The sequence below is a fragment of the Lemur catta genome, chromosome 6 (genome assembly GCF_020740605.2).
Source record: "Lemur catta isolate mLemCat1 chromosome 6, mLemCat1.pri, whole genome shotgun sequence".
In the NCBI taxonomy this organism is placed as follows: Eukaryota; Metazoa; Chordata; class Mammalia; order Primates; family Lemuridae; genus Lemur; species Lemur catta.
Window position 1 is genome coordinate 7,354,019 of NC_059133.1, and position 26,113 is coordinate 7,380,131.

A 26,113-nucleotide genomic window follows, 5' to 3' on the forward strand; every position below is an offset into this window, starting at 1 on the left:
CTGAGAGGCCGCGGGCGTTTGCTACAGCAGGAACCAGCTTGGGAGCTGAGAGCAGCCAAGGCATATCGACCTAGCTCACGCGTCAGGAACGGAAAGAAGCAGAATCCAGGAAAACAGCCGCCAGCAGACCGCGTCGCCAGGAAACCGGACCAATCGCCCCTCCCCTTCCGGCGGGCGCCGCTCGCGGGCTTTCCTTCTGCGGCGGCGCAGAATGCTTACGTCACGCCTGGGGCTTTGACCGCTGCTTTGGCCAGCCGGCCCTTTTCTCGTCGGGGTGTTGTCCTCCAGTTAATGCTCATTCACAGAATATCCGATTGTGTATGGCTTCCTGGAGAGGCTGATATTTCGTATCTCCTTGAAAGCGCCTTTGCAGGTGGTTGACCCCTCTCGGGAAGTAGGTCAGAGTTGAAATAAGAACGTGTGCGTAGAGAGGCAGGCAACAACAGGAACAGCCAAGCTTCTAGAAGGTTCTAGGCAGTGCGCAGGAGCAGAGGTACAGGGAGTAGGAATGAGCAAGCGAAGGACCCGGGGTCACGAGACCGTTGGGTGGGAGGAGCCACTGGCCGGGGAGGTTCTAGTCTGTTCTGCCTCGCGGCAGCCGCCCCCTTCTACGCGATCACGCTGAGCTAGCGCCCGGGCCTGGAATCGGACGCAGACTCCTCAGCCGCGTCCTCCGCCTCCTGACCATGGACCCCCGCAAAGTGAGCGAGCTTCGGGCCTTCGTAAAAATGTGTAAGCAGGATCCGAGCATTCTGCACACTGAGGAAATGCGCTTCCTGAGGGAGTGGGTGGAGAGGTGAGACCTGGGCCTGAGGACCGTTGGGGGCGGGAAGGGGGGCGGGAAGGAGGACGGCCGGGGGGTAGCTGGGCCCGGAGCTTGCGCGGGGCGGCTGGGAGCGGGGTCGGGACGGCGGGGTAGCCGTAAAGTGTCATTGCCCCTTTGTGGCTCGCTCCTTGCGTAGGAAAGGAAGGGCTAATGGAGAATCGGGAGCCTTGGTACTACAGGGGCGGGGAAGCAGGGGACAGAGCTGAGGTCGCCAGGGGTGTATCTTGGGCGAAATGTAAATACAGACGATTGCGGATACTTGGGAACTGAAGACGTGAGAAGAGTTAGTACTGCAGACTCCTCTATTGTGTGGGGTTTTCTTTAAATCTCAGGCGTCTTGCTTAGGACGCGTTAACACATAGCGGCTCCCTGACGCACTATCCCATTAGTGTTTTCATAATGATTGTTTAGTAAGTTAAAACAAAAATAACCGTGTTTGATTATTCTTACCTTACGGCGATTCTAACTGCGTAAAATTAATTATCTTGGGAATCACTTACTGTCCCTCCGTTAGTGGCAATGCTGTCACTCCAAACAGTTTAAGAAAAATGCTTTTTCAAGGCCTGGCGTATCTCCAGGGTGTATTCTATTTATCTTTAATTCTAGAGTACTTCGCTACGTGCAAGGAATTAATTGAACAGGCGTTGTGCCAGGTACTGCGAAACAGTATAAGTGCGGTCTATTTAGGAATACAGACGAAAAAATACAAAAATTCGTTTTGGTATTTACTGTGTAATAGAGATTATCGTACTACACATTGGAGGGGCACCTAAGAGAGAAAAGCTGAGAGGGAAATCTTCCCTGAGATGATTTTTTTAAAAGAAATCAGTACTAGTGGGGAATTAGAAAGAGACCCACGTACAAATTGTATTTCAGGGGGATGAATAGCGATTGTGCAAAGTATTGCAACTCGTGAGAGAGAATTATCGAGAACATTAATGAATTTATTTTAGTAATATTTTATAGGGGTAGATGAATTCATGGTTACCAAATATTTGAAAGAGTATTTCTTACAAAAGCTTGTTCTAAGGAAAAGCTTAAGTTAAAATTTGTCAACGTTGTATATTGGTAGTATAATTTCCTCTCAACAAGTTTTTCAGTCTTTTTCTCCCCCTTGATTTTCCAGCTACCATAAGATTTTTACTCAGTGTTCTATATGTGAAATTCTGAAACTATGTACAATTATTATAGTAACTTTATAACTATTCCTGAGAGTCAACAAGAATCCTATTTTGGGCCAGAGAGGTGGCTCAGGATTGTAATCCTAGCACTTGGAGGATTGCTTGAGCTCAGGAGTTCAAGACCACCCTGAGCAAGAGTGAGACCAGTCTCTACTAAAAAATAGAAAAATTAGCTTGGTGTGGTGGCGTATGCCACGTCAGCTACTTGGGAGGCTGAGGCAGGAGGATCGCTTGAGCTCAGGAGTTTGAGGTTGCAGTGAACCATGATGATGGCGACACAGCCAGACTCGGTCTCAAAAGAAAAAAAAAATCCTATTTTACAAAATCATTGCTTCTCAACAGAACAACCTACAAGTTGGTGTTAGGTAAATGTCAAGACTAGGAATTGAGGGCTAGATTTTAGTCATTTTCTGTATTGAATAAGTTGATCCAAAAGCCTGTGTGATATTTGTATTGGGGCAGGCGTGGTATCCCAGGCCTTTAGCCCTAATTACTCCAGACTCTGAGGTGGGAGGATCACATGAACTCTGCAGTTGGAATCCAGCCTGGGCAACATAGGGAGACCCTATCTCTAAAAAAAGAAATAAAATAAATTGTTTTAAAAAGCAAAAAAAAGATGTTTGTGTGCTTTTATCCTCTTATATCTACTTGTTATAGGAAAGATCCTATAATTAATAAGTTGTTTCTAAAATTTTAGACAGGGCAGACATATACCACAGGAAGAAGTAGCTAGCCGCAAGGGTGAAAGTTGTAGTGAGTGGATATAATATTTTTGTTCCATTCCTACTAGAGAGGACCCTGAGGGAAAAAGGATAAAAACAAAAAAAACCCCAAAAACCTAAGTGACTTGTGCTGAAGTGATTATGGCTATGTAGAGAATTCTAATTTAAGATTTGCAAAATGTTATTTGCCAGGTGCTACTATTTCCAAAAAAAATAGCCATGTGTCTTATTGTAAGATTCCTCATAGGTAATTCCAGTTTTTTTTTCTGGTTCCATTTATATTCTTTTGGCATCCTAAATTGTTGGGTTAAGTATGGGGTAAGGCATCTTGGCACATATAGGGACCTTTATTCTCAACTTAGATTGAGATATTTAATTTAGAAGGTTTTGTTATCTCTTTATTTTAATCTAAATTTAAATTTACATTTTTATAAACTCAGAGGTCTTTAACATTGACTGCCACACTAGAAGAAAAAAATTTCCTCTAGGGCCACGGTGTTTATTACAAAAGCAAAATAAAAACCTCGAAAACAAAATGCTTTCTAGTTTAATGAAAAGTTGATTTTTTTTTTTTATTGTTTTCTGTGCGTGCGTTATATGCAACTTGAAAAATAGTTCACTTTGCTCAAGGGAAAGAGACCTGTGAGTTGCATATGCTTCACGAGGCCCCAGGCTCAAAACTAGCATGAATTAAATACAACTGACGTGGCAGTTAATGTGTTAATTGACTTTAATCTTGGATTTAAAACAATCCAAGATTATAGCAGATTGGGCTGAATGTAGAGACTTGTAAATCCAGGAATATTCCCAGGCCTAAGTGTACTTATTAGGGTTCCTGAGTTGAAACCATTTCAGTATGCCTCTCTCCCATACTAAATTAGTCATAGATAGAAGTTGAAAAACAGTCTGTTTGCTTATTTGCTATCATTGTTCATAGTTTAAAATTTTATTTGGTGTGAGAATTTATTAATTTAACAACCTTTTAAATTGCACAAAGAGAAATGTGAAGAAAAATCTTTCTGTACTAGTAGTGAAGATCGTGGTAGACTTTCTTTTCAATAAATATGTTTTGCGAGATTTTTGTTTTACTCTTTAGAGGGTGCAGCATTGTCTGGTCCTACTTTCTCCCCTTTAACAACTTAATCTACTTTGTATCTTGTATGTGCTCTTATAATTTTGTTTGATGGTAATTTAATTAAGATCAAAGAGATTACCTATGTATTCTGCTCTCCAGCACAGTGCATGGCACATGGCCCTTAATAAATTAAGTGAAAAGAATGCTTTTCGACCTTCAGTAAAGAATTTGAACTACAGCAACCAGTTTTTTGTACATGTGTATAAATAGTACAAAGCAGGTTTAAGATTATCAAATTAAGAAAATTACGAATGAAGTCTGCTTCTGCATGCCCCTACTCGATCATATAACGTAAAAGCCTGTTCTGGCAAAGTCCAAATGGCAATTTTTGGCAGGAAACAGACTTGTTCTAAATTTGGAACCATTAATTGAAATTTCTGTACCCATACATTGGTGTTATCTTTCAGTAGTTAACTAGAGTTTGGAATGTGAGAAACTCTAAAACTCCAGTTTATGACTAAACCCTCTTATGTTTAATTTTTGTTTTTTTATGAACCATTTTTAGCTCAAAGAAAAATTGCAAGTACAGTACAAAGAACAGTTTTCCTGAACTATTTAAGAATAAGTTGCCAGTATTATGCTCCCAACACCTTGGTATTTCTTACAAAGACAGTCTCTACAATGCAATCATCAAACTCCAGAAAGTTACAGTGATGCATTAATACTACCTAATTCTCAGAATTACATGTTGCATTTAGTTGTCACGTCTCTTCAGTCTCCTTTATTCTGGAACAATTCTTCAGTCTTCTCTGGACTTTAATGGTCTTGACAGTTTGAATATCGTAGACAAGTTATTTTATAGAATTTCCCTCAATTTGGGTTTGTCTGAGCTTTCTTTAGGTTTAGATTTAGCTTAATACACTTCTTGGTAGAAATATCACTTCCAGAGTTAGGCTAACATAAGTTACTGTGTAACTATGTTTGGATGTCACCCAAAATACATTCCTGACACAGCATTTTGAAACTTAGGAAAAACATAGCTTAACAAGCCGTGTGTTTTCATTAAAATTTAACTGCAAACGACTAGTGTTTGATCACTAGGCTCTTTTGAAAAGTAGTTTTTCCTGTAGAAAAGAATTTTGTGGTGTTTAGATGTCTGTTCCTTATTGTTAAATCATTTTACTTTGCTGTGTGCAAAATTAAGATGTTTTGGATCCTATGGTCTTATTTATTTTTGACATAATGGAGCTATTCCTTAAGAGTACTGAGTAACTGAAGATTTTTTTCCATCAGATTAAACATAATGGGAAACGTATGCTTGTTTTTCTTGACTTATAAGAAATTCCAAATTCTGTTTCTCTTCATTCTATTTGCTACTTTGTATTTGTGCTTTTGCTTGTTGGGTTTATCAAAGGATGTTAAGAGAGTGAAAAGGCAAGCCATAGGGTAGGAGAAGACACTTGGAACACATAAAACTGACAAAGGGCACTTAGCAGAATCTGCAAAGAACGTCATCAAATAAATAAAGATAACCTGATAGCTGGATGAGAGTTGAACTTTACAAAAAAGGCTATTCTAGTGGCCAGTAAATATAGGAAAGGGACTCAATTACAGTGAGATGCCACTACACACCTATCAGGATGACTACAAATCTGAAAGGTGGACAATAGGTAAGTGTTGGCCAGTGTTTGGAACAACTGAAGTTTTCATACTGCTGATAGAAGTGTAAATTGGTAAAAGAACCTTGGAAAACTGATATCCATTTAAATTCTACCTGCGCCTCCCCTGTGTTGACAAATTCTACCCAACTGAAATGAATAAATGTGGATATGACAACTATAGTTATAAACGATTAACCCTTTATGTTCTCTAAGTTAACATATCTTCTTGTTTTATGTAAACAAGGAGAGTTAATGACTTTTTGTTGTTGCTGTTCTTTATTTTCAAGGCAAATTTTAGTAAAGTCTGTGTGACTTCTGACCTTCACCATTGTACAGTGCCCTAAATTCATCAAATGTTTTAGTCATTAGACTGAAGTCATGTAGATATGTGCTAGGGTCTACACCAAATGGGGCATATAACCCCAATTTTTTTGTAGTCTTTAGCCCTTTCTTTTCAAGTTATTTGCATATAATTCACGCTGTTGCTCTAGACTATTTAGGAAAGAAGGGTTTGCAAGGCCAAGAGGAAGTATTAATAGGCGAAGTTTAGAGGGGATAAGTAGGAGAAAAATCTGTAATGTGAGAGGCATGCAAATATAAGCAAGAAAAATTCTCGTAGGTCCCAGTCAGGAAATACAAACATTTTGAATTACTGTATTACAACTGCATAATTATTCCATAAACTGCCTGTTTGAATTAAATTGAAGTCTTGCTAAATGTCAGATTTCAAGTATTAGATTTAAATATACCTGAGTTGAATTCTCAGCTAACAACTTGTACAAATGATTTTGTCATTGCATATTGGCTACTCTGTCTCTTTTCCTCTGGGAATGGGCACAGAGAAGCTATGTAATTATGTTTGTTAAGCTTATTGAGGCAGGGAAAGGGTTTCATTAACCAGTACACTAAAAATGGAATTTGAAGCTGAAAAAGACTTAACCAAAATAATACTAAAGTATTCAAGTTAATTGAGAGTTTACTCTTAAATTTTGGAAAGGTCGCCATCTAAGTGTCTAGCTTTTTTTTGGCATAAATATGTTGCTTGACATAGTGAATTTTAATTTTCTGAACAAATTTTTTTTCCTCATCTTCCTAAAGCATGGGGGGTAAAGTACCACCTGTTTCTCAGAAAGCTAAATCAGAAGAAAATACTAAGGTAAGTTTTAATTTCATTTGTTATGCTCAGTGATAAAGTACTGTAAGATTTCTTAGAGAGTGCTCTCAAATTACCACTCCTGATTTTTTCAAGATCACTTGGAAATAAGATCTTTTAAAATTTCTGCTGTAGACCAAATCTCTGGAATTTGATTTAAAACTGAGAATTTGGGATTGAGTGTTGACCATGTTTTAGAATAAATGACAATAATTGTTATATGTGTGGCCTGTAAGTGGCAAGTTCTGTGATGGTGTGCCTTTGTAGTCTTCATTATTGTCTCTTAAGCACCTAGCACAGGTACTAAAGATATTTTATTAATACTTGCAAAGAAAATGAACAAGTAACATTAGTAATTCTAAATTTTTTCTGCCCTACTACTTGAGTAATATTTCTGAGTGTGAATCAGGTGTTGTGTTAGTATGTTTGCTGAAAGGATATGTGGGATCCATCAGGAGGTTGTCTGTAGCTGAAATTTAGAGATGAGAGGGAAAATATACTCTTACAAATGCTTTCTTGAGAATTTTTTGTTTCTTCCATTGTCTGTCTTCATGTCTAAAAGGTTCTTTCCAAGTTTTCTGATTAGCTCAGTTTAGCTGTCTTAAATTGGTAAGAAGGTTTGCTGTTTTATTACTTAGAACCCTAAACATGGTTGATCTATTTGGATATGAAAATAGAAGTTATATCTATGAACAAGTGAAATGAGAAAAGTTAAGCAAAAGCCTAAAATATAGTTATCCTTTTCTTAGATGAGTCATTTTATTAGTTTGGTATTTTCTGAGCCCTAGATAGTATATTTTGCCATTGAATAAACATATATGAAGGTAAAATTATATTTAAACCTTTGTCTCTGCTAAAATTTTTTTGTAATACATTCTGATTTACAATTATGACTGGCCTTTTCAGTGTATTCTAAAGCATCTACCACGTTGCACAGTTGGTAGGGACTCAACAAATGTTTTGTAATAAGGTGGGGCTTTGATTCCAATTGATTCCAGTTTTTAAGAAAAAAAGGGGGAAGTGACCTAAATGGTTAATGATATACTAATATGGTTGAATGAATTGATGTAGGTGGGCTTATAAGGGTATGTTCTTCAAGATACACAGCATTGTTGAATAGAAAAAGCAAAAAGTGGCCGGGTGCGGTGGCTCACGCCTGTAATCCTAGCACTCTGGGAAGCCGAGGCGGATGGATTGCTCGAGGTCGGGAGTTCGAGACCAGCCTGAGCAACAGTGAGATCCCGTCTCTACTAAAAATAGAAAGAAATTATCTGGCCAACTAAAAAATATATACATAGAAAACATTAGCTGGGCATGGTGGCACATGCCTGTAGTCCCAGCTACTGGGGGGGAGGCTGAGGCAGTAGGATCGCTTAAGCCCAGGAGTTTGAGGTTGCTGTGAGCTAGGCTGACACCACGGCGCTCACTCTAGCCTGGGCAACACAGCGAGACTCTGTCTCAAAAAAAAAAAAGAAAAAAGTGCGGAGTTATCTCATATATGTAGAGAATATCCTAGAATGGGATATATAAGAAACCACACTGGTTACATACAAGATGAGAAGGAAATTTACTTTCCATCATGTGCACTTTTAAATTCTTTGAATTTTCATTATGTATTATTATGGTTCCATAGATCATTTTTTGCAATTCCAAAACTCAAAACCCTGAAAAATGTAAAGATTTTTAGTAAATTTGATATTAAAACGTGATGTGAATGGACACGGGACTATTTATAGTCTGTGTACCACTTAATGTTCAAACTTTATTTTGTAGAAATAGTAATGTGTTGGATTATAGAGAGTTTATGGACTGTGGTACCTGATGAGGGTGTTATGTAATATATGCATTGTATTTGCTTTCTAAAATCTAAAAATTTTCAAGTTCTAAAATGCATTGTCCTAAAGATTTGGGTAAGAGACTAGACCTATAATTAATTAAAAAGGAGAAACAAAAAACTACAACTAGTTTACCAAAACAAAACAAGGGAAGGGAACATTACAACGGAAATATAATGTATGGTGAACAGTTTATACATGAATTTGTATAAATTAGTATAAATATTGGATATGTTATTAAATACTGATAGCACTGTTTGCCTTCCCTTTGCTAGGAAGAAAAAACAGATAGTAAGAAGGCGGAGGAAAACATACAGACAGAGGAACCATCAAGTGAGGAAAGTGATCTAGGTGAGGACATGGTAGTTAGTTTGTATTTGATAATCTATAATATGATCCTATGTTGATTTTTATTAGATTAACTAAATCGGCTCTGTCTAGTAGAAATAAAATGTGAGCTACATATGAAACTTAGGATTTTCTAGTAGCCACGTTTTTAAAAAGTAAAAGGAAACAGATGAAATAAGTTTAAATATAAATTTTTAAAGCCAGTGATGGATACTTTGGTTAAAATGTTGATATACATGTACTCAATATAATAAAATTGTTAATGAGTTATTTTCCTTCTTTTTTTCATAGAAAGGCTTCAAAATTCAAAGTGAATTTTACACATATAGCATCCCTCAATTCAAATGTTACATTTTCATTGGAAATAATTCAGACTTCGTAACATTTTATTTGAAAAAGTTAGGTCATATACCTAAGTTGTTCTAAACATAATTTGAAAGTTTTCCAGTCACTGAATTGAGTACCAAAAAATTATTTTTCTTTAGTTCTTGCATCCATGTTGATAAAACTGGTCCATATTTAGAATAATTCATATCTATGCCATGAGTTTGATTTTTTTGTTGTTGTTTTTGGCTATAAATTGACAATATTTCTTCATAAATTTGGAAGTCCTTTGAGACTATAAGGATACTATATTGAGCAATTGGACTCTAATTGGACAATCTCTTATGTCACAGAACCTAAAGAAAAGTACTTGGCAAGTTTTCAAGTTTTGAATCAGTTGATCTTTGATATTGTCAGAAAGGTCTTGTATTCTATTGACAGTTGTTTGGGGGCTTAATTGAAGATTTTTCACCTTTTGTCTTTCTCATTATCTTGTAACAGTTTCCATGACTATAGTAATAGTTTTGTTTTTTTAACCAACTCTTTCTAAAAGCATTTTCTTTTTTGTGCACAAATCAAATTTTTATAGACAAGTTCAGTTTCTGTTAAAAATTGATTAAAAATTTTTTGTTGTGCCCTTGTTAAAAGGTACAAACTTTTGGTTGTAAGCTGAATAAGTGTTGTTGATCTAATGTACAACATGGTTACAATAATGTATTACATGCCTTGGAATTTGTTAATAGGCTAGATCTTGAGTGTTCTCACCTAAATAAATATTTGAGATTGATAGGTTAATTAACTTGACAGAGAGAATCATTTCACAGTGTATGATCACAGTATCTGCAAAGTGTAATAAAGTGAAGCACAATAAAACAAGGTATGCATGTATGTCAAGACCACATTGTAGGCTGGGCATGGTGGTGAGCACCTGTAGTCCCAAGTACTTAGGATGCTGAGGCAGGAGGATCACTTGAGTATGGGAGTTTGAGGTTGCTGTGAGCTAGGCTGACTCCACAGCATTCTAGCCCGGGCAACAGAGCAACCACATTGTACATCTTAAATATATGCAATGTTTATTTGTCAATCGTGTCAATTTTAAAAAAAAAATTTTTTTATGTGTGTTGGATGTGAATTCTGATCTCAGGCAGCTGATTTTAATTTCATTGATTCTTTTTTGTTTGTTAGATGGAAACTTATCAAATTCACTCTATTTGTTAAAAAATCTCTTAAATTTGTCCGTTTTATTATTTAAAAATTTATAATCCTTATTTTGTTTTGGTCTGTTGTGGCAAATCACAGTTGTCATTTAACATAAAATTTTCAGGATACCTCCTTTTAGTCTTTACTGATTTGGTTATAGGACTAGTCTTGGGATTTGATCCTGCCTTAGTAGTAAGCCTTTATTTTAAAATTAAAATTTGCCCCCATTTTTTTTTTTTTTTTTTGAGACAGAGTCTCACTTTGTTGCCCAGGCTAGAGTACCGTGGCGTCAGCCTAGCTCACAGCAAGCTCAAACTCTTGGGCTCAAGCAATCCTCCTGCCTCAGCCTCCCGAGTAGCTGGGACTACAGGCATGCGCCACCATGCCTGGCTAATTTTTTCTGTATATATATTTTTAGCTGTCCATATAATTTCTATTTTTAGTAGAGACGGCGTCTCACTCTTGCTCAGGCTGGTCTCCGAACTCCTGAGTGCAAACAGTCCACCTGCCTCGGCCTCCCAGAGTGTGCCCATACTTTTAAAAATGAAAATAATTATATTAAAATTAAACATTTCATTATGATTTACATTAAAGTATCACTGTAACTTGTGTTATCTGCATAAAATATTTTTAAAAACATTATAGTTGGCTGTCATGGTGGCTCATGCCTGTAATTCCAGGACTTCGGGGGAGGCCCAAGCAGGATTGCTTGAGGCTAAGAGTTGGAGACCACTGTGGGCAACATAGCTAGACTCCCATCTCTACAAAAAATAAGAAATATAGGCCGGGTGCGGTGGCTCACTCCTGTAATCCTAGCACTTGGGAAGGCCGAAGCGGGTGGATTGTTTGAGCTCAGGAGTTCGAGACCAGCCTGAGCAAGAGCGAGACCCCGTCTCTACTAAAAATAGAAAGAAATTATATGGACAGCTAAAAATATATATAGAAAAAATTAGCTAGGCATAGTGGCGCATGCCTGTAGTCCCAGCTATTCGGGAGGCTGAGGCAGGAGGATTGCTTGAGCCCAGGAGTTGGAGGTTGCTGTCAGCTAGGCTGATGCCATGGCACTCTAGCCCAGGCAACAGAGTGAGACTCTGTCTCCAAAAAAAAAAAAGAAATATAAAAATGAGCCAGGCATCATAGTGTGTGCCTGTAGCCTTAACCACTTGGGAGGCTGAGGTGGGAGCATCATTTGAGCTTAGGGGTTCAAGGTTGCAGCGACGTATGATCATGCCACTGTGCTCTGGCCTCGGTGACTGAGCAAAACCCTGTCTCTAAAAAAAAAAAACCCAAAAACATTATAGTATATCAGTGTGTACAAAAAAATTATTTGAACTGAAATGTTTGTTGACAGTTTACTAAATCAGTGGTGTATTTTTGTGTGATACTAGAAACTATGAACACACCAATGTTCCCATTGCAATCTTTTGATAAGTATCTTACATGATGTGACAGTTAAAGTGAAATGTAATCTTACTAAAACAATAAACTGTTTAACAGGGAAATATTTTTTAATGCCTCCATATTTAAGTTAAAGTTAATTAAAATATTTAGTTTATTGCACTAGCCATAGTTAATCAGTTTTTTTATAGTCACATGTGGGTAGTGACTACCATAATGTATAGTGCAGGTCTCACTGTCATTTTCTCAACTTTGGCAGAAATTGATAATGAAGGTGTGATTGAACCAGACACTGATGCCCCGCAAGAAATGGGAGATGAAAATGTAGAGGTAAGTTCAATTTTATTTTCTGCTTATAAGGAACATGAAGGTCCTCCCCTGTTGCAATAATTTTATGACATGATTCTTCCAGGAAGAGCACATAGTAGATCTTTCTCTGACTTAAGGCATTGGGGAAAGCATTTTATATTACTACTTAATATATTTGTGAAAATTCCCATGTTATTTTTAACCCTTCTCTCAAACAGCCTCTGAAATCCCTGTTATTATCTGTTTCACCTGCTGTTTTAAATGTGCATCTAGTTTGACTGTTCTTTACACTATAAAGTGGAATTCACCTAAAGTATTTACCTAAAAGCAGAATTTCCTCTTACTGGAATATCTAATGCCAAGTTGTATTCCAAAATGTTTTTTTCACATTGGGCCCTCAAGGGTGTGAAAATTGGTTATTGGGAGAGGAGCTTGAAAAAATTTTAGATAGCACAATGATTAGTAGTTCTTCTAAGGGCCATAACATGTTAACATATATGCAGTATATTTGTGGTATTAAAATGGGATGTGGAAAATGTCTTAAAAGGTTCCATGGTAGCTGTTAATGAAAAAAAGTTGAGAAACACTATCATATTGTAATGGCAGTTTTAAAAGATTGGTCCAATTATTGGTCCAAGTATTCTCAATACTTGATGCTGTCATTTCATCTTTGCTAGTCTTGTTGTGTGAAGTGTTGTGGCCTTTAATTTACATTTTCCTGGTTCTTAATAAAGTAGAGCATATTCTAATGTTTATTGGTCATTCACAGGCTTTTGTTAAGTTGTGTTCAGACCTTTTCCCCGTTTGTCTACCATGGTGTTTGTCTTTCTCTTGCTGATTTGTAGTTCATTTTTTTTCTTTTTTTATCCTAAATTTTTTCTTTCCTCACCTCAGTTGATCAGGATGTAGTTCATTTTAATATTCTAGATACTAACATTTCCTAGTGCTACATATATTTTCTTCCAGTTTGTGGCTTGTTTTCATTTTTTATGTTGTCTCAATAAACAGTGTCTCTTAATCTAGTTAGATCGATGATTATATTTTATGCTTTATTACCTCAAGGTTGTAATTGCTGTAGTACATTGTTTTTTTCCATATATAAATTTTGTATGTTTGCTTTTCACTTTCACTCTACCTGTCAGTACCATTATTAAAAAATTCCTACCAATGCTAAAATAAATGCTGTTTCTATATGTGTGGGTTTGTTTGCAGACTCTCTTGTTCTACTTGTCTAATTTTTTTTTCTATACATTAATGTCACATTGTCTTATGTAGCTTCATACTAAGTCTTGTTATTTTGCAGGGCAAGGACACCCAAAACTTCAGGAGTATTTTGGCTGTTCTTTGCTTTGCTTTTCCTTATAAATTTTAGAATCAGATTGTCAAGTCTCCTCCCAACTTCAAATAATTTTTCCCCCTCTTGTTAGAATTGCATTAAATCTAAATCAAGTTAGGGAGAGGATACATCTCACCATTGAGCTTAACTATCTATGAATGTGGTATCTGTCTAATCTTTAGGTCTTTTTAAAATATCTTTCAGTAACTTCCATTTTCCCTGGAAAATGTGTTATGCATCTTTGTCAAGAACAAATACAAGTACTTTTGGTCAACTATTTGTTTTTCTTTTTCTTTTCTTTTCTTTTTTTTTTTTTTGAGACAGAGTCTCACTCTGTTGCCTGGGGTAGTGTGCCATGGCGTCAGCCTAGCTCATAGCAACCTCAAACTCCTTGGGCTCAAGCAATCCTCCTGCCTCAGCCTCCGGAGTAGCTGGGACTACAGGCATACACCACCATGCCCGGCTCATTTTTTCTATATAGTTTTAGTTGTCCAGTTAATTTCTTTCTACTTTTAGTAGAGACAGGATCTCGCTCTTGCTCAGGCTGGTCTCAAACTCCTGACCTCGAGCGATCCTCCCGCCTCGGCCTCCCAGAGTGCTAGGATTACAGGTGTGAGCCACCGAGCCCAGCCTGCTGTAAGTTTTTGTTCTTACATCTTTGTGCTGTCAGCATCTTGTACAGTGTGTTCTAAGTGCTCAATAGATGTTTATAAGAACAAAGGAATGAGATCTTTCTCTTCTGAAGATTCAAGCCTAAAAAGAACTAATTACTTCTTTCAGAGGAGATTGGATTTAATATTAAGGCCACGTTTAGGGCAGAGTGTAGGGAGTAAAAATTGTTTAGTATAAAACATTAAAACACATTCTGCATTCTTAGTAGTTATCATAATTATCCTCTTTGCTCTCTGGAGACTAGAGGAGTGAACGAAAATGGTTATTGTGGCTGCCTCGTCCTCTTCCCTAAGACTGTCCAGATTGATTCTCCCTCTCTTGCTTTTGCTACTACTACTAAGTTGACTTTTATTTTCCATCTAGATAACTGAGGAAATGATGGATCAGGCAAATGATAAGAAAGTTGCAGCCATTGAAGCCCTAAATGATGGTGAGTAATTTTTTTTTCTTTTTGCTACAGACTCTTCTTTACTTATTTCAACTTTTAGTTTATACCCATCAATTGTTCCCAGCCACTGCTCTTCCAGACCGTTCCTTTTCTGTGCTAATCTTCTCTTCATTTCCCTACCCCCTAAGATTTCTATCCAACATTTATTTATTTAGTGCTTTCTATATTCCTGGCAGTTTTATGCTTTGGGTACATTATTTCAGTGAAACCTCATACTAACCCATTTTATAGATTGACATTGTGAGGGCTCAGAGGGGCTGTGACTTGCCAAGGACTTTTGCCATACTTCATTATTTTTGTCACTCGTTTTGGCATATTGTCCTTTCCCCCCCGCCATTTTCTTATTTATTGTCTCACCAATATTTAACAAAATGAAAATGAACCCACCACCTAATAAATCATGTTTTTGTTTTTCCACATTTCTTTCTATACTCTCTGTTCATGTGGGTGTGTAAATTTAACCTAGTTCTAATTTTCAAATATGTTCAATTCTATAGTATATTCTAAGTGATAAAACATTAGTATTCTAAGTCAGGGATTATGAGTTCAAGCCCCACACAGGCTTGCCAAGGGCCCTTTTGTTTGGAGAATATAGTTAAAAGCTGGACTATCGAGCCAGAGTGCCTTTCTTTGGGGGAGGAGTCGGGGGAGGGAGAGACTACCAGCTCACACTACCGCACCTGGCTAACTTTTAATTTTTTTTAGGGACAGGGTCTCACTATTGCCCAGGTTGGTCTTAAACTCCTGGCCTCAAGCAAGAGTGCCTTGATTTGAACCTAGTCTGGTACTTAACTATGGCTGTTTTCCCACTCCAGCAGTATCACTGAGTAGTTATTACAGATTGTATGGTCTGCAAAACCTAAAATTATTATATGGGCCTTTCCAGAAAAAGTTTGCCAACTCATAACTAGATGATAGGAGGAGCCATTTATTTAGTTAGGAAGACTGAATATTTTTCTGTCTTGTTTTCATGAGTTCTTTTAAAGTCCTTTACTGATTCACTAACTGGGTAAATATTTTTCACAGTGAATTGTGACATTTATTTTAAAATTGTGTTTGGCTTGTCTCCCCAAGAATTAGACTTTGTGCAAAGAACTGTTCTAATTTTATAGTATGTTTTATTTCTTGAATATTTCTTAAGAAACTAATAAAGAAGTTAACTATGAGAATAGGATACAGGGAATAAATTTTAAATATATGTTATGGTATTTTATGAGTTCTAGTTTTCTTGAATTTTTGTACCTTTTCTTCAGTAGTATATTGTTGTGGTTTTTAAAAATCAGACCTGTGAAGTTATGTGGGTATTTTTTCCATTTTAAGCTTAATTTTATCCTTTTTATTTAATGACACAAGAAAATCAATGGAATAAAATTAATTTACCTTATCCTTTAAATTGATTTTATCCTTTTACTTTTTTCTTAATTAAAAAATCAGTATTGGTCTAACAATATGGTATTCTGCTATGAGGTTATGTACTCATAAATTGTCCTGTCTCAAGTTTACAATATAGGTGTGATAAAGGTTGGCTTTCAAGAGCCAGTTTTTAAGAGACAGGGTCTTGTTCTGTCACCAGACTAGAATGCAGTGCCAGGATCATAGCTCACTGTAGCCTTGAACTCCGAGGCTCAAGTGATCCTCCTAGCTAGGAATACAGACGGCATCATACCCAGCTAACTTTTTTTATTTTTAATAGAGATAGGGTTTCACTGTGTTGCCCAGGCTGGTCTCCAACTCCTGACTCTCAAATCCTCCTGCCTTAGCCTCATAAAGTGCTGGGATTACAGGTATAAGGCACTGTACCCAGTACCTCTGTATTTTTGTCTTCTGAATATTTCTCAGTAACTTTTGTTTTACTTTAGGTGAACTACAGAAAGCCATTGACTTGTTCACAGATGCCATCAAGCTGAATCCTCGGTTGGCCATTTTGTATGCCAAGAGAGCCAGGTAAGAACTCAACAGAAAAGCATCCCGGGGTCAATAGTTTCTGCTCGTTTGCTTAAATAGAATTGCTTCTATGGTTATCCCAAAGTTTTTATTGTCTGAAATTAATACTTTTTAATTTCACACTTATTTTTTAGTGTCTTCATCAAATTACAGAAGCCAAATGCTGCCATCCGAGATTGTGATAGAGCCATTGAAATAAATCCTGATTCAGCTCAGCCTTACAAATGGAGAGGGAAAGCACACAGGTAAATAATGTAACTTAATTATTTTCAGAACTCTTTTTTTAAAAAAAACAATTGCCTACGGGCTTAATTTTCAAAGTAATCTGCACTTAGTATGAAGAATTGAGAGAATTCAGTAGGGAGTAAATAAGAAAACAATTCTATTTGCTCCTTTCATTGAAAGAAAACTTGTTAATTTTTGACCACATATAGGCAAATGTAAGGATTTTTTTTCCTTAAAATTCCAAGAAAAGAGAGAATGACCTTATATCAGTGTTCATACACATTTTCTTTCATTTTCAGACTCTTTATAACTTAACATTGAACTACATATATATATATATGTATATATATGTGTGTGTGTGTATACATATATATATATATATATATATATATATATATATATATAAAAAGGGAATACACCAGCCTGAAACTACTTCAGTCACTGCTGGGTCACCTGAAAAATCTGAAAAAAGGGAAAATAAAGAGGTGAATTTAACCCAGACTAGTAATCATTCGTGGTGGCAAAACTTAATGGTACACAAGAGTATTTGTGTCTTGGGGATGAAATGACCAGTGACACTCACATTTTAGTTACATGGATTGAAAAGGTGCTATACCTCAAGTGTCGATGGAGATAAAAGATGGATCTGCATGGGGCAGCTACATTAGATGACTCAAAGTAGCTCTAGTGATCTCTATGAAGATACATGTCAAAGTTAAGGGTAAAAAATTGAAATAAAATTTATTAATGCTATGTGTATAGGAAAAGCACACGCATTGCTGGTGATTGTTTTGGAATCCCATTAGTCTTGAATATTTCTTTGCCTCTGATATGAGATAGCACAAGCTCATCTTGTACAGTGCTTGTCTCAGACTTGGAGTAAGCCATTTCTCAAGGAAATCATGATTGATTTTGTGGAAGCTAAGATTTGGGTGCTAGAGGTCCTTCTAGTATGAACTGTTGCTTCAATGGGCAGAGCTAGAACAAAAGATTTTTTAAATGACTATTTTAAGGAAAAGCTCTTAAAATTGAGTTTATACTGGTATTTTCCATTAAAGTTTAACATTGTTTTCCCTTGTGATGTTGTATTTTTGATGCTTGTATCCTACATTCAAAATTTTTGTGCCTAATATATTTATTTGTACAATCCTACGATATATGTAAAATTGTTTCAGAATTACAATACTTTGAAAACAAAAAATGACCAGCCTGAGCAAGAGTGAGACCCCATCTCTACTAAAAATAGAAAAATTAGCCAGGTGTTCTGGCACATGCCTGTAGTCCCAGCTGCTCGAGAGGCTGAGGCAGGAGGATTCCTTGAGCCCAGGAGTTTGAGGTTGCAGTGAGCTATGATGATGCCACTTTACTTTAGCCCAGGTGACAGAGTGAGACCCCCGTCCCAAAAAAAAAATAAATAAAATATATACACACACAGTCGAAATAACTGGGTTGTTTGTTTTTTATGAGACAGGGTCTCGTTCTGTCTCCCAGGCTGGAGTACAGCGGCATGATTGTAGCTTGCTGAAGCCTCGAACTCCAGTCCTCAAGCATCCTTCTGCCTTAGCCTCCCGAGTAGCCAGGACTGCAGGCACGTGCCACTACTGCACATGGCTAATTTTTTTACTTTTTATTTTTTGTAGAGACAGTGTCTCCCTTCATTGCCCAGTCTGTTCTCGAACTCCTGGCCTGAAGCTATCCTCCCACTCTAGCCTCCTAAAGTGCTGGAATTACAGGCTTGAGCTACCACACCCAGCCAAATAACTATTATAAAAGTTACTTGAATTGGTTTTTCTGTGTAGTGTATGTTGTCAGTATGATGCACAGCCTCTTATTTCTGTTTATATTGAGGTTTAGGGGTAGCTGTATTTCTATCTTTTCAGATTTTATTTTACTTTTAGAGTTATATAAAACATTTATGTTTGAAGTGTCAACACTGAGTTAAAAGGTATATTCAGAGAACTCCATTTCCATTGCTGTCTCTTCTGCCCATTCTCACCTACCCCACCAAACTTTAGTTTCTGATTTATCCATTATCGTTTTTAAGTAAAGTGTGCACATGTGTATTTTCCTCTCTGTCTTACATAGAATGTAGCATGCTAAATATACACCATATTAATCCTATTTTTGATGAGTTAAAAGTTATAATTCTCCATACTCTTTATATAATTTCATGATATTCTAAATTAAGAAAGGATTTTTGGTGGGGTTTTTTTGTTTGTTTTAAGGTTTTAGAGATTTTTTTGTAGAAGAGCAGCTTTACAGTTACCACAGAGGAAATTCAAACTCTTTCAAGTTTTTAGACTTAATCAACAATGTGAAACATAGTAATTGAATTAGTTGATGAATATTTATAGTTAATATTTAACTTCTTCTATAACAACCCTTTCTTATATGGAAGAAAGATACCATGCTACATATATATATCAAAGTCTCCTTAAATGAGTTTAAATCTGTTTCAGACTTCTGGGCCATTGGGAAGAAGCAGCCCATGATCTTGCCCTTGCCTGTAAACTGGATTATGATGAAGATGTTAGTGCAATGCTGAAAGAAGTTCAACCTAGGGTATGTTAAAATACAGAAAGTTGTCACTGTAGTACTCCATGGCTCTAGTACTTAGCCCCTGCAGCCGTAATTTACCTGAAAAACAGATGCAAAGAAACAAACACTTGGAGGTTATAATCTGTAATTTAGAAAAGTTTGGAGAGCTCAATTCAAGATATCATTAGCTTTTCATGCTTTCATTTCTCATGCTATCTTATAGCAAGCTCTGTTACTTTGTTTGCAAGCGTATAGTGGAATAACCAGAAAGTTAGAAATGGAAAAGGTGTTATCAGGTTTACAACAAGGAAAGAAATAGTTCTATAATTATCATGAACCAAGATTGAGTCTGGTCTGTCCTTATATATTATAGATGTATATAGCCACTTTGTAAAGTATGAGGGCCTCGTGGAAGTTCCTGTCAATCTTTTTAAAATGATAATATTGAATCCAAAAGCTAGAACATTCTATTTTAAGATAATTTTTATCTAAAATTAATTAAAATAATTTCAGTGCATTTACATGGTAAGTCCTTCAGCTTTGTGGGAAGTTAAACTACCAAGAGTTTATTCCCAAAGGTCTTGAGATAGTGTAAATTTTATTGAGTTTAACTTATCTGTTGCCAGAGATTTCATTTCTTTTTTTCTTCTCATAACAGGGCTAACGCAGCAGAGTTGTAAACAAACTAAAGTAACAGTCGAATACAAATCTCTTAAATTTATTTTATTCTGTGAATAAATAATAGATCCAAAGCATTTGGTACTATTTACTAGTGCCTGGTACACATATTTGCATGTATTTTCTCTCTTAATCTGTATAGCAATTTGATAAGACTAAATATTTCTGTCCCCCCTCCACCCCCACCCATTTTGTGGCTTAAGAAACTTAAATATAGACTGTGGCAAATAGCTGGTGTGTGTTTTTCCAGTCTCTGCCTTCCCATGGCAGACATCATTAGTGATACTACTCTGCTGAACTGAGCTGTAACTTCTGAACCCTTAACACTATGCAGCTGGTAGAAACTAACAGGCAAGAATTGTCATGCAGTTTGAAACCTATTTGTCATCTGAGCTTAGTTAAATGTTTTCAGAACTACATGTTGAATTAAACCTCTCTCCACAAAGAAAAGTAACTCCTAACAAAACTGTTTATTTGTGTTGAACTTCATCAGCTTTTGGAGCAGGCTTATTTTTCTATGGCTCTTTTTTTCTAGGCCCAGAAAATTGCAGAACATCGGAGAAAGTATGAGCGAAAACGCGAAGAGCGAGAGATCAAAGAAAGAATAGAAAGGGTTAAGAAGGCTCGAGAAGAGCATGAGAGAGCCCAGAGGGTAAAGTTACTATAGCTAATCAATGAAAGGAAAATAGAGTATATTGTGGAGTTTTGAGGATACCATTCTAATTCCTGCATACTTTATTTAATGCTGCCTGAAGTTTTGTAGGGTGCTGGTAGTATTAAAAGGACTTTTCTTTAGTTGTATCTAATTTGTGGGGATACTTTTAGTCTTTAAATTTTCAAGTGAGCTTTTATTAACATTTCACCAACTTACATTCTTGTTTGTGTTCATGAGTTTTTCCTGGTCAAGTAATTAAAACTTGGTAGTAATAGTATTTGGTTTTTTGAGGATGCCTGTTTGGATTTAAATTTATGACTCTTCCTGTTCCAGTGATGAATTTATGGCTATTTAAAATTGATTCGAACCAGGCATGGTGGTATGCATTTGTAGTTGACACTACTCGGGAGGCTGAGGCAGGAGGATCCCTTGAGCCTAGGAGTTTGAGTCCAATCTGGGCAATATAGTGAGACCCTGTCTCTTTTTTTAAAAAAAAGTAAAAAATTTCCGTGGAAGAGCTGGGAAGAAAAAGAAAAGATAATAAGAATTAAAAAATTAAAATACAGAAAAAAAAAGTAAGAAAGTGATTCCAGCTTTTTATAAATTTTTAGTTACAAAGTCATATTACAGAAAATATAGGAAAAAAGAAAATTAGCCATAATTTCTTCACAGTATTACTCCTGTTCTTAAGGTTTCTCCTAATTTTTTTCTGTACTGGTTCTATCAGTTTGCACTTACGTCTTTCCAGCGTTGTTGAATGAAAGGACATAAAGCTGTGTTACATCTTTCCTTTCATTTTTGTCTTTACAAAAACAGAAAAATGCAAAAACAAATCAGTAGTTCTCTATTTGTCTTGTTGAGTTATATAAGGAGAGTGTGGAAAAGATGTATTTGGAAAACAAAAGTTATGACAGTATTACGAATCTAGCCATGTCTTTCATTTTCGAGTTTTAAAACAATAAGAATTTGCAGTTTTTGTATTAGTACTTCTTGAAATTATGACCAAGAATAATGTTCATTGAAAATGTAGTTGGGAAATTTTTTTGAGAAAGGGATGAGGTGTATCTTTTCAGTCCAGTATTACCATTTGAAACTTGTTTTTGTAAGACCTCTACTAGCTTATTTTATAATTTGTTCCTGATTTTGCATGAATAGGTTAGGAGTGGACAGCAGACATTTTTTCCCTAGTATATAATTTATTTTCTTTTGTATTAAAGGAGGAAGAAGCCAGACGACAATCAGGAGCTCAGTATGGCTCTTTTCCAGGTATATTTAAAGGAAAATTAAAGCTCTTAATGTTGTAAATAATTATGATATATTTCTGATTGGGGGGCTCAGATATATACACACGTATGTGCTTATAGAGAGAAAGCAAGGTTTATATACTGAATATATTTAGTACCATTAGTTCCTGGAACATTAAAAAGTCTTTAGAATGTTAACCTCTAGAAAGTTTCATTCTCATTAAAAATGTTATGTTAGTGGCGCTGGGCACAGTGGCTCACACGTGTAATCCTAGCACTTTGGAAGGCTGAGGCAGGAGGATTGCTTGAGGTCAGGAGTTTAAGACCAGCCTAAGCAAGAACGAGACCCTATCTCTACAAAAAAAATAGAAAAATTAGCCAGGCGTGATGGCGGGCTCCTATAGTTCCAGCTATGTAGGAGGCTGAAGCAGGAGGGTCGCTTGAGCCCAGGAGTTTGAAGTTGCGATGAGTTAGGATGACACCACTGCACTCTAGCTGCGGTGACAGAGCAAGACTCTGTCTCCAAAAAAAAAAAAAAAAGAATTTATTATGGTGTAATCTAAGTACTTCAAAATTGCCATAATGGAATTTTGTTCTGTTATACAATGATATTCGTGAGGATACTAGATAAAAGCACTATATGGGATTATTAGGCATAAAAATGGTGTTTTGAGTCCAGTGTAAACATTTATTCTTTTTCTTGCAAATATTAAGTGATCAGAAATTGCTAGTGAGGCAAAACTTTGAATGATATCAGAGGACTAACATGCAGATAAAAGAGAAGGGGGAAAGGCACTCAGAATAATTATTGAATACTTCTGATTGAGACAGTGTGAAATTTATATAAAGGCCAAAAAAAAAGACGTAAAAAAATCATTTTAAAACAGCTGCCTCTGGTTGTTCAATGGTAACTACCTTTTTCTCTTAAGGAAGTTTTGTTTGGAGACAGAGTCTCACTCTCTTGACCCTGATAGAGTGCAGTGATGTCACCATAGTAGTAGTTTTCAGGTCCCCTAAGATTATGTGTTTCTTTGTTTATTATGGCTTTACCCTTGATCTGTAGAATATATTAATGTTACTTGTCTTTCCCTTTAGGATGCATCTATAATTATGGTTGCAGAATATTGACAATGGATATATATAATAGATTTATGGTACTAAAGAAAAGAGTAGATAATTTGAGTTCATAATCTAACAAAATATGCTGGGAGAACTAAATCCGTTTGGCTGGAGCATTATTCTCTCTAAAGAAGAATCATTGGAAGAGCTTGCTAAAAATGCAGATTTCTAGTTTCATTTTCAGAGAATTTGATTCTGTTCGAGGTGGAAATCAAAAATCCACAGATAATTTGTAACAAGCATTTTGGGTAGTTCTTAACTGAAGGAAGAAGTACTCTAGGTGAATATAGTGAAAACAAAAATCTTAAACTCATCCGAATTAACTTTAAATTGAAACAGAAATCATATCCAAGAATGGAGAGTTAAGATAAAAGATGACCAGGGTAACTGACTTCAACTTTATAATTCTAAGGGACTGTTACTTGGCTATTTGTTTTTAAGGTAAGATTAAACTATTTAACTGTTTTATTTTTAGGAAAAAGTGAATCCAGAAGGTAGCAAAGTCTGATTTATAGCCTTAATTTTTTAAGAGAAAATTAGGAGCTACAATTGGTGCCTTATTATATCTTAGGTTAGAATGTTTATGCTGTTCAGACTACTTGTGCTTAGTGGCACCCTCATTCTTTGTATGTGCACTTTTTGTGTGTGTGTTATTTTTAATCAGAAGGAAATAGTATATCATCCTACTTGGGAGTACAGTGGGTGTTCTACAGTTCTTTCATTTATTCTTGTAGGTGGCTTTCCTGGGGGAATGCCTGGTAATTTTCCTGGAGGAATGCCTGGAATGGGAGGAGGCATGCCTGGAATGGCAGGAATGCCTGGACTCAATGAAATTCTTAGTGATCCAGAGGTTCTTGCAGCCATGCAGGTAGGACTTGGAAGAAAAACAAAATTTGACTTTATATCATTAAAGGATTTCTTTCATAATTTTGTGTGGAGACGAAGGTTACTATCAGTCATTTTTTATTTATCTCAGTTACCAAATGCTAATTATGCAGATGTGACATTCATTTTCTTTTTTCAGAGTGAGTACCTTAAGTTTTTAAAAATTAGTTTATAGGTAATACTCAGTAATAGTTGACAAGTATATCCAGTTGTCCTTTTACTTGTATCAAAATTGTATGTCTTGTTTTTGTAATCTAATTCAAACAACATAATTGAGCTTGCCTTTGAGAGGTGCACATTAATAATGTTTCTATTCTTGGCCATGACAAAATTATTACAGGCCTAAATAAAGAGATGGGATTTAGGATAATAAACTTGTTGACCCAGTAAGATAGTTTTTTAAAATACTAATGAGAAAACTAAACCCTTTCTCTTCAGGATCCAGAAGTTATGGTGGCCTTTCAGGATGTGGCCCAGAACCCGGCAAATATGTCAAAATACCAGAGCAACCCAAAGGTTATGAATCTCATCAGTAAATTGTCATCCAAATTTGGAGGTCAAGCGTGATGCCCTTCCGACAAATAAAGCCCATGCTGAAGGAAAAGCAACCTATATCACCTAATGGATGTCGCAATAATACAAACCAGTGTACCTCTGACCTTCTCATCAAGAGAGCTGGGGTGCTTTGAAGATAATCCCTACCCCTCTGTCCCAAATGCAGCTGAAGCATTTTGCAGTGGTTTGCCATTAGGGTATTCATTCAGATAATGTTTTCCAGCTAGAAATTACAATCTTCTAGATACTTTTTAAACCTTAAAAATATTTGAAACTAATTAAAAGGACATGTTAATTCCTACATTTTTCTTACTAATCATTTTGGATTTTTTCCTTTGAATTAGTGGGCAAGAAAGATACTTACATCGGAGATTAATTATTGCTCTAGTTTGAGTAAAATAAAGGTTTATTGGTGGGGGCAAATATAATTCATTTAAATAGATAAAGTTTGAGTTGGATATATGGTTACTGAGGCATTTTAATTTGTCTTTTTAAATGCTTTATTTTTTAAAAAAATGATTTATTTCAATAAAACTATTGGGACCACCAGTATTTCAGTAGGACCTGGGTAGGGACTGGAAGTACTTGGCAGGGCAGCAGCAGTCTTGCTGTTTTATATAACATGCACCCTTGTGCAGGTTGCATTTAAATCTTACACTGTGGTGAAGGGATGATTTTTTTTTTGTAATGCTGCAGTAGAGTTGGATTACTTAGCTCTGTTGTTGTCCAATATATCAAATAAATGCTTCATATTATTTCCACAGAGCAGAAATAAGGAAGTAATTTTCTTTTTATATTTCTGTGTTTAAAATTGCCTTTCCTGTTCAAAAATGCCCAATTCCCTGTCCTCTTTCTGCTTGTTACCCTTTTTCCCCCCTTAATCTTCTTGAGTTAAAGATAGTCTTTTTTCACTAGCATCCTCACTGCTATTATCATTCACAGCATAATTATACAAGCATATTTAATGCTGGGTTTAATTTAATATGTAATACATATGGTGACTGTAGGGTAATACCCGTAACAACTGTAGTTTCTTACTTGGCCTTGATATTACTTATTTAAGTGATAGACTTTCACTCTGCCAAAATCTTGTCACATCAAAAGACATTAGAGGGTGAGATTCCCTTTAGTGTTTGGAAATGCTGTCTAGTTAGGAAATACCTATTGCAGTTAGAGTTTATCTTGTAGTATTCGTCTTTGTGTTTTGAAGAGAATAAGATTTGAAAACTGATATACATTGAGGGGAACCTGACTTTTTGATCTAGCATGAATGATCAAATAGATGAGATATCCACAATTACACATTGTGGAGTTGCAACTGTGAAGATTCACTGTCTTCCTGTTTGGGTCTTCCTTAAATAGTGCAGTCATAACCCCACCTCTGCTTTTTTTCCCTCACCACTCCAAGGATAAAGAAAATGATAAATTTTCTGTCATCCATCCAATTCTTACCTTAAATAAGACTGAATATAGAGACTTTGTTCCTGATATTGCTATGTTTCTACCTAGTTTTCCATTTAAATTGCTAGTGTTCAAAAGCAGTTTCAAGGAATGAGACCTGTACTTTGCTTATGTGAGGAATCAGTGGTAGGAGCAATGAAGTAAATTCTATGGAGTACATTTCTAAAATAGCATATTTCTGAAATCATAAATAAGTTTATTCAGTTTCTAACCCTTTGCTGTACACAAGCAGACAGAATTCATCTGTTATATAAATGAGAAAAAGCTGTATGCTTGAAATCCTTTGAAAACTCACCATATAAACTTGAATTTGAGTTTGCA

At 36.1% G+C, this 26,113-nt stretch overlaps 2 protein-coding genes across 4 annotated transcripts in view; one reads left to right on the forward strand and one right to left on the reverse strand.

Annotated features, from left to right (window-relative positions):
* The window catches only part of XPNPEP3 (X-prolyl aminopeptidase 3), a 49,862-nt gene extending 49,242 nt beyond the window's left edge, over positions 1-620 (reverse strand). For 2 of the 3 annotated variants that reach the window (XR_006735945.1, XM_045554832.1), the window contains exon 1: positions 1-620. Coding sequence is in view for 1 of the 3 variants with exons in the window: in XM_045554832.1 (XP_045410788.1) it covers positions 1-64 (64 nt within the window). In the remaining 2 variants the exon portion in view is untranslated. The other variant, XM_045554833.1, reaches the window with a different exon arrangement.
* On the forward strand, positions 620-26,113 carry ST13 (ST13 Hsp70 interacting protein). Its single transcript, XM_045554836.1, has 12 exons — positions 620-796; positions 6,564-6,621; positions 8,729-8,804; positions 11,983-12,053; positions 14,404-14,470; positions 16,348-16,432; positions 16,567-16,677; positions 19,117-19,219; positions 20,409-20,525; positions 21,746-21,794; positions 23,626-23,759; positions 24,215-26,113. Exons 1-12 carry the CDS (start codon positions 687-689, stop codon positions 24,341-24,343), a joined length of 1,110 nt encoding a protein of 369 aa, XP_045410792.1. The 5' UTR covers positions 620-686; the 3' UTR covers positions 24,344-26,113.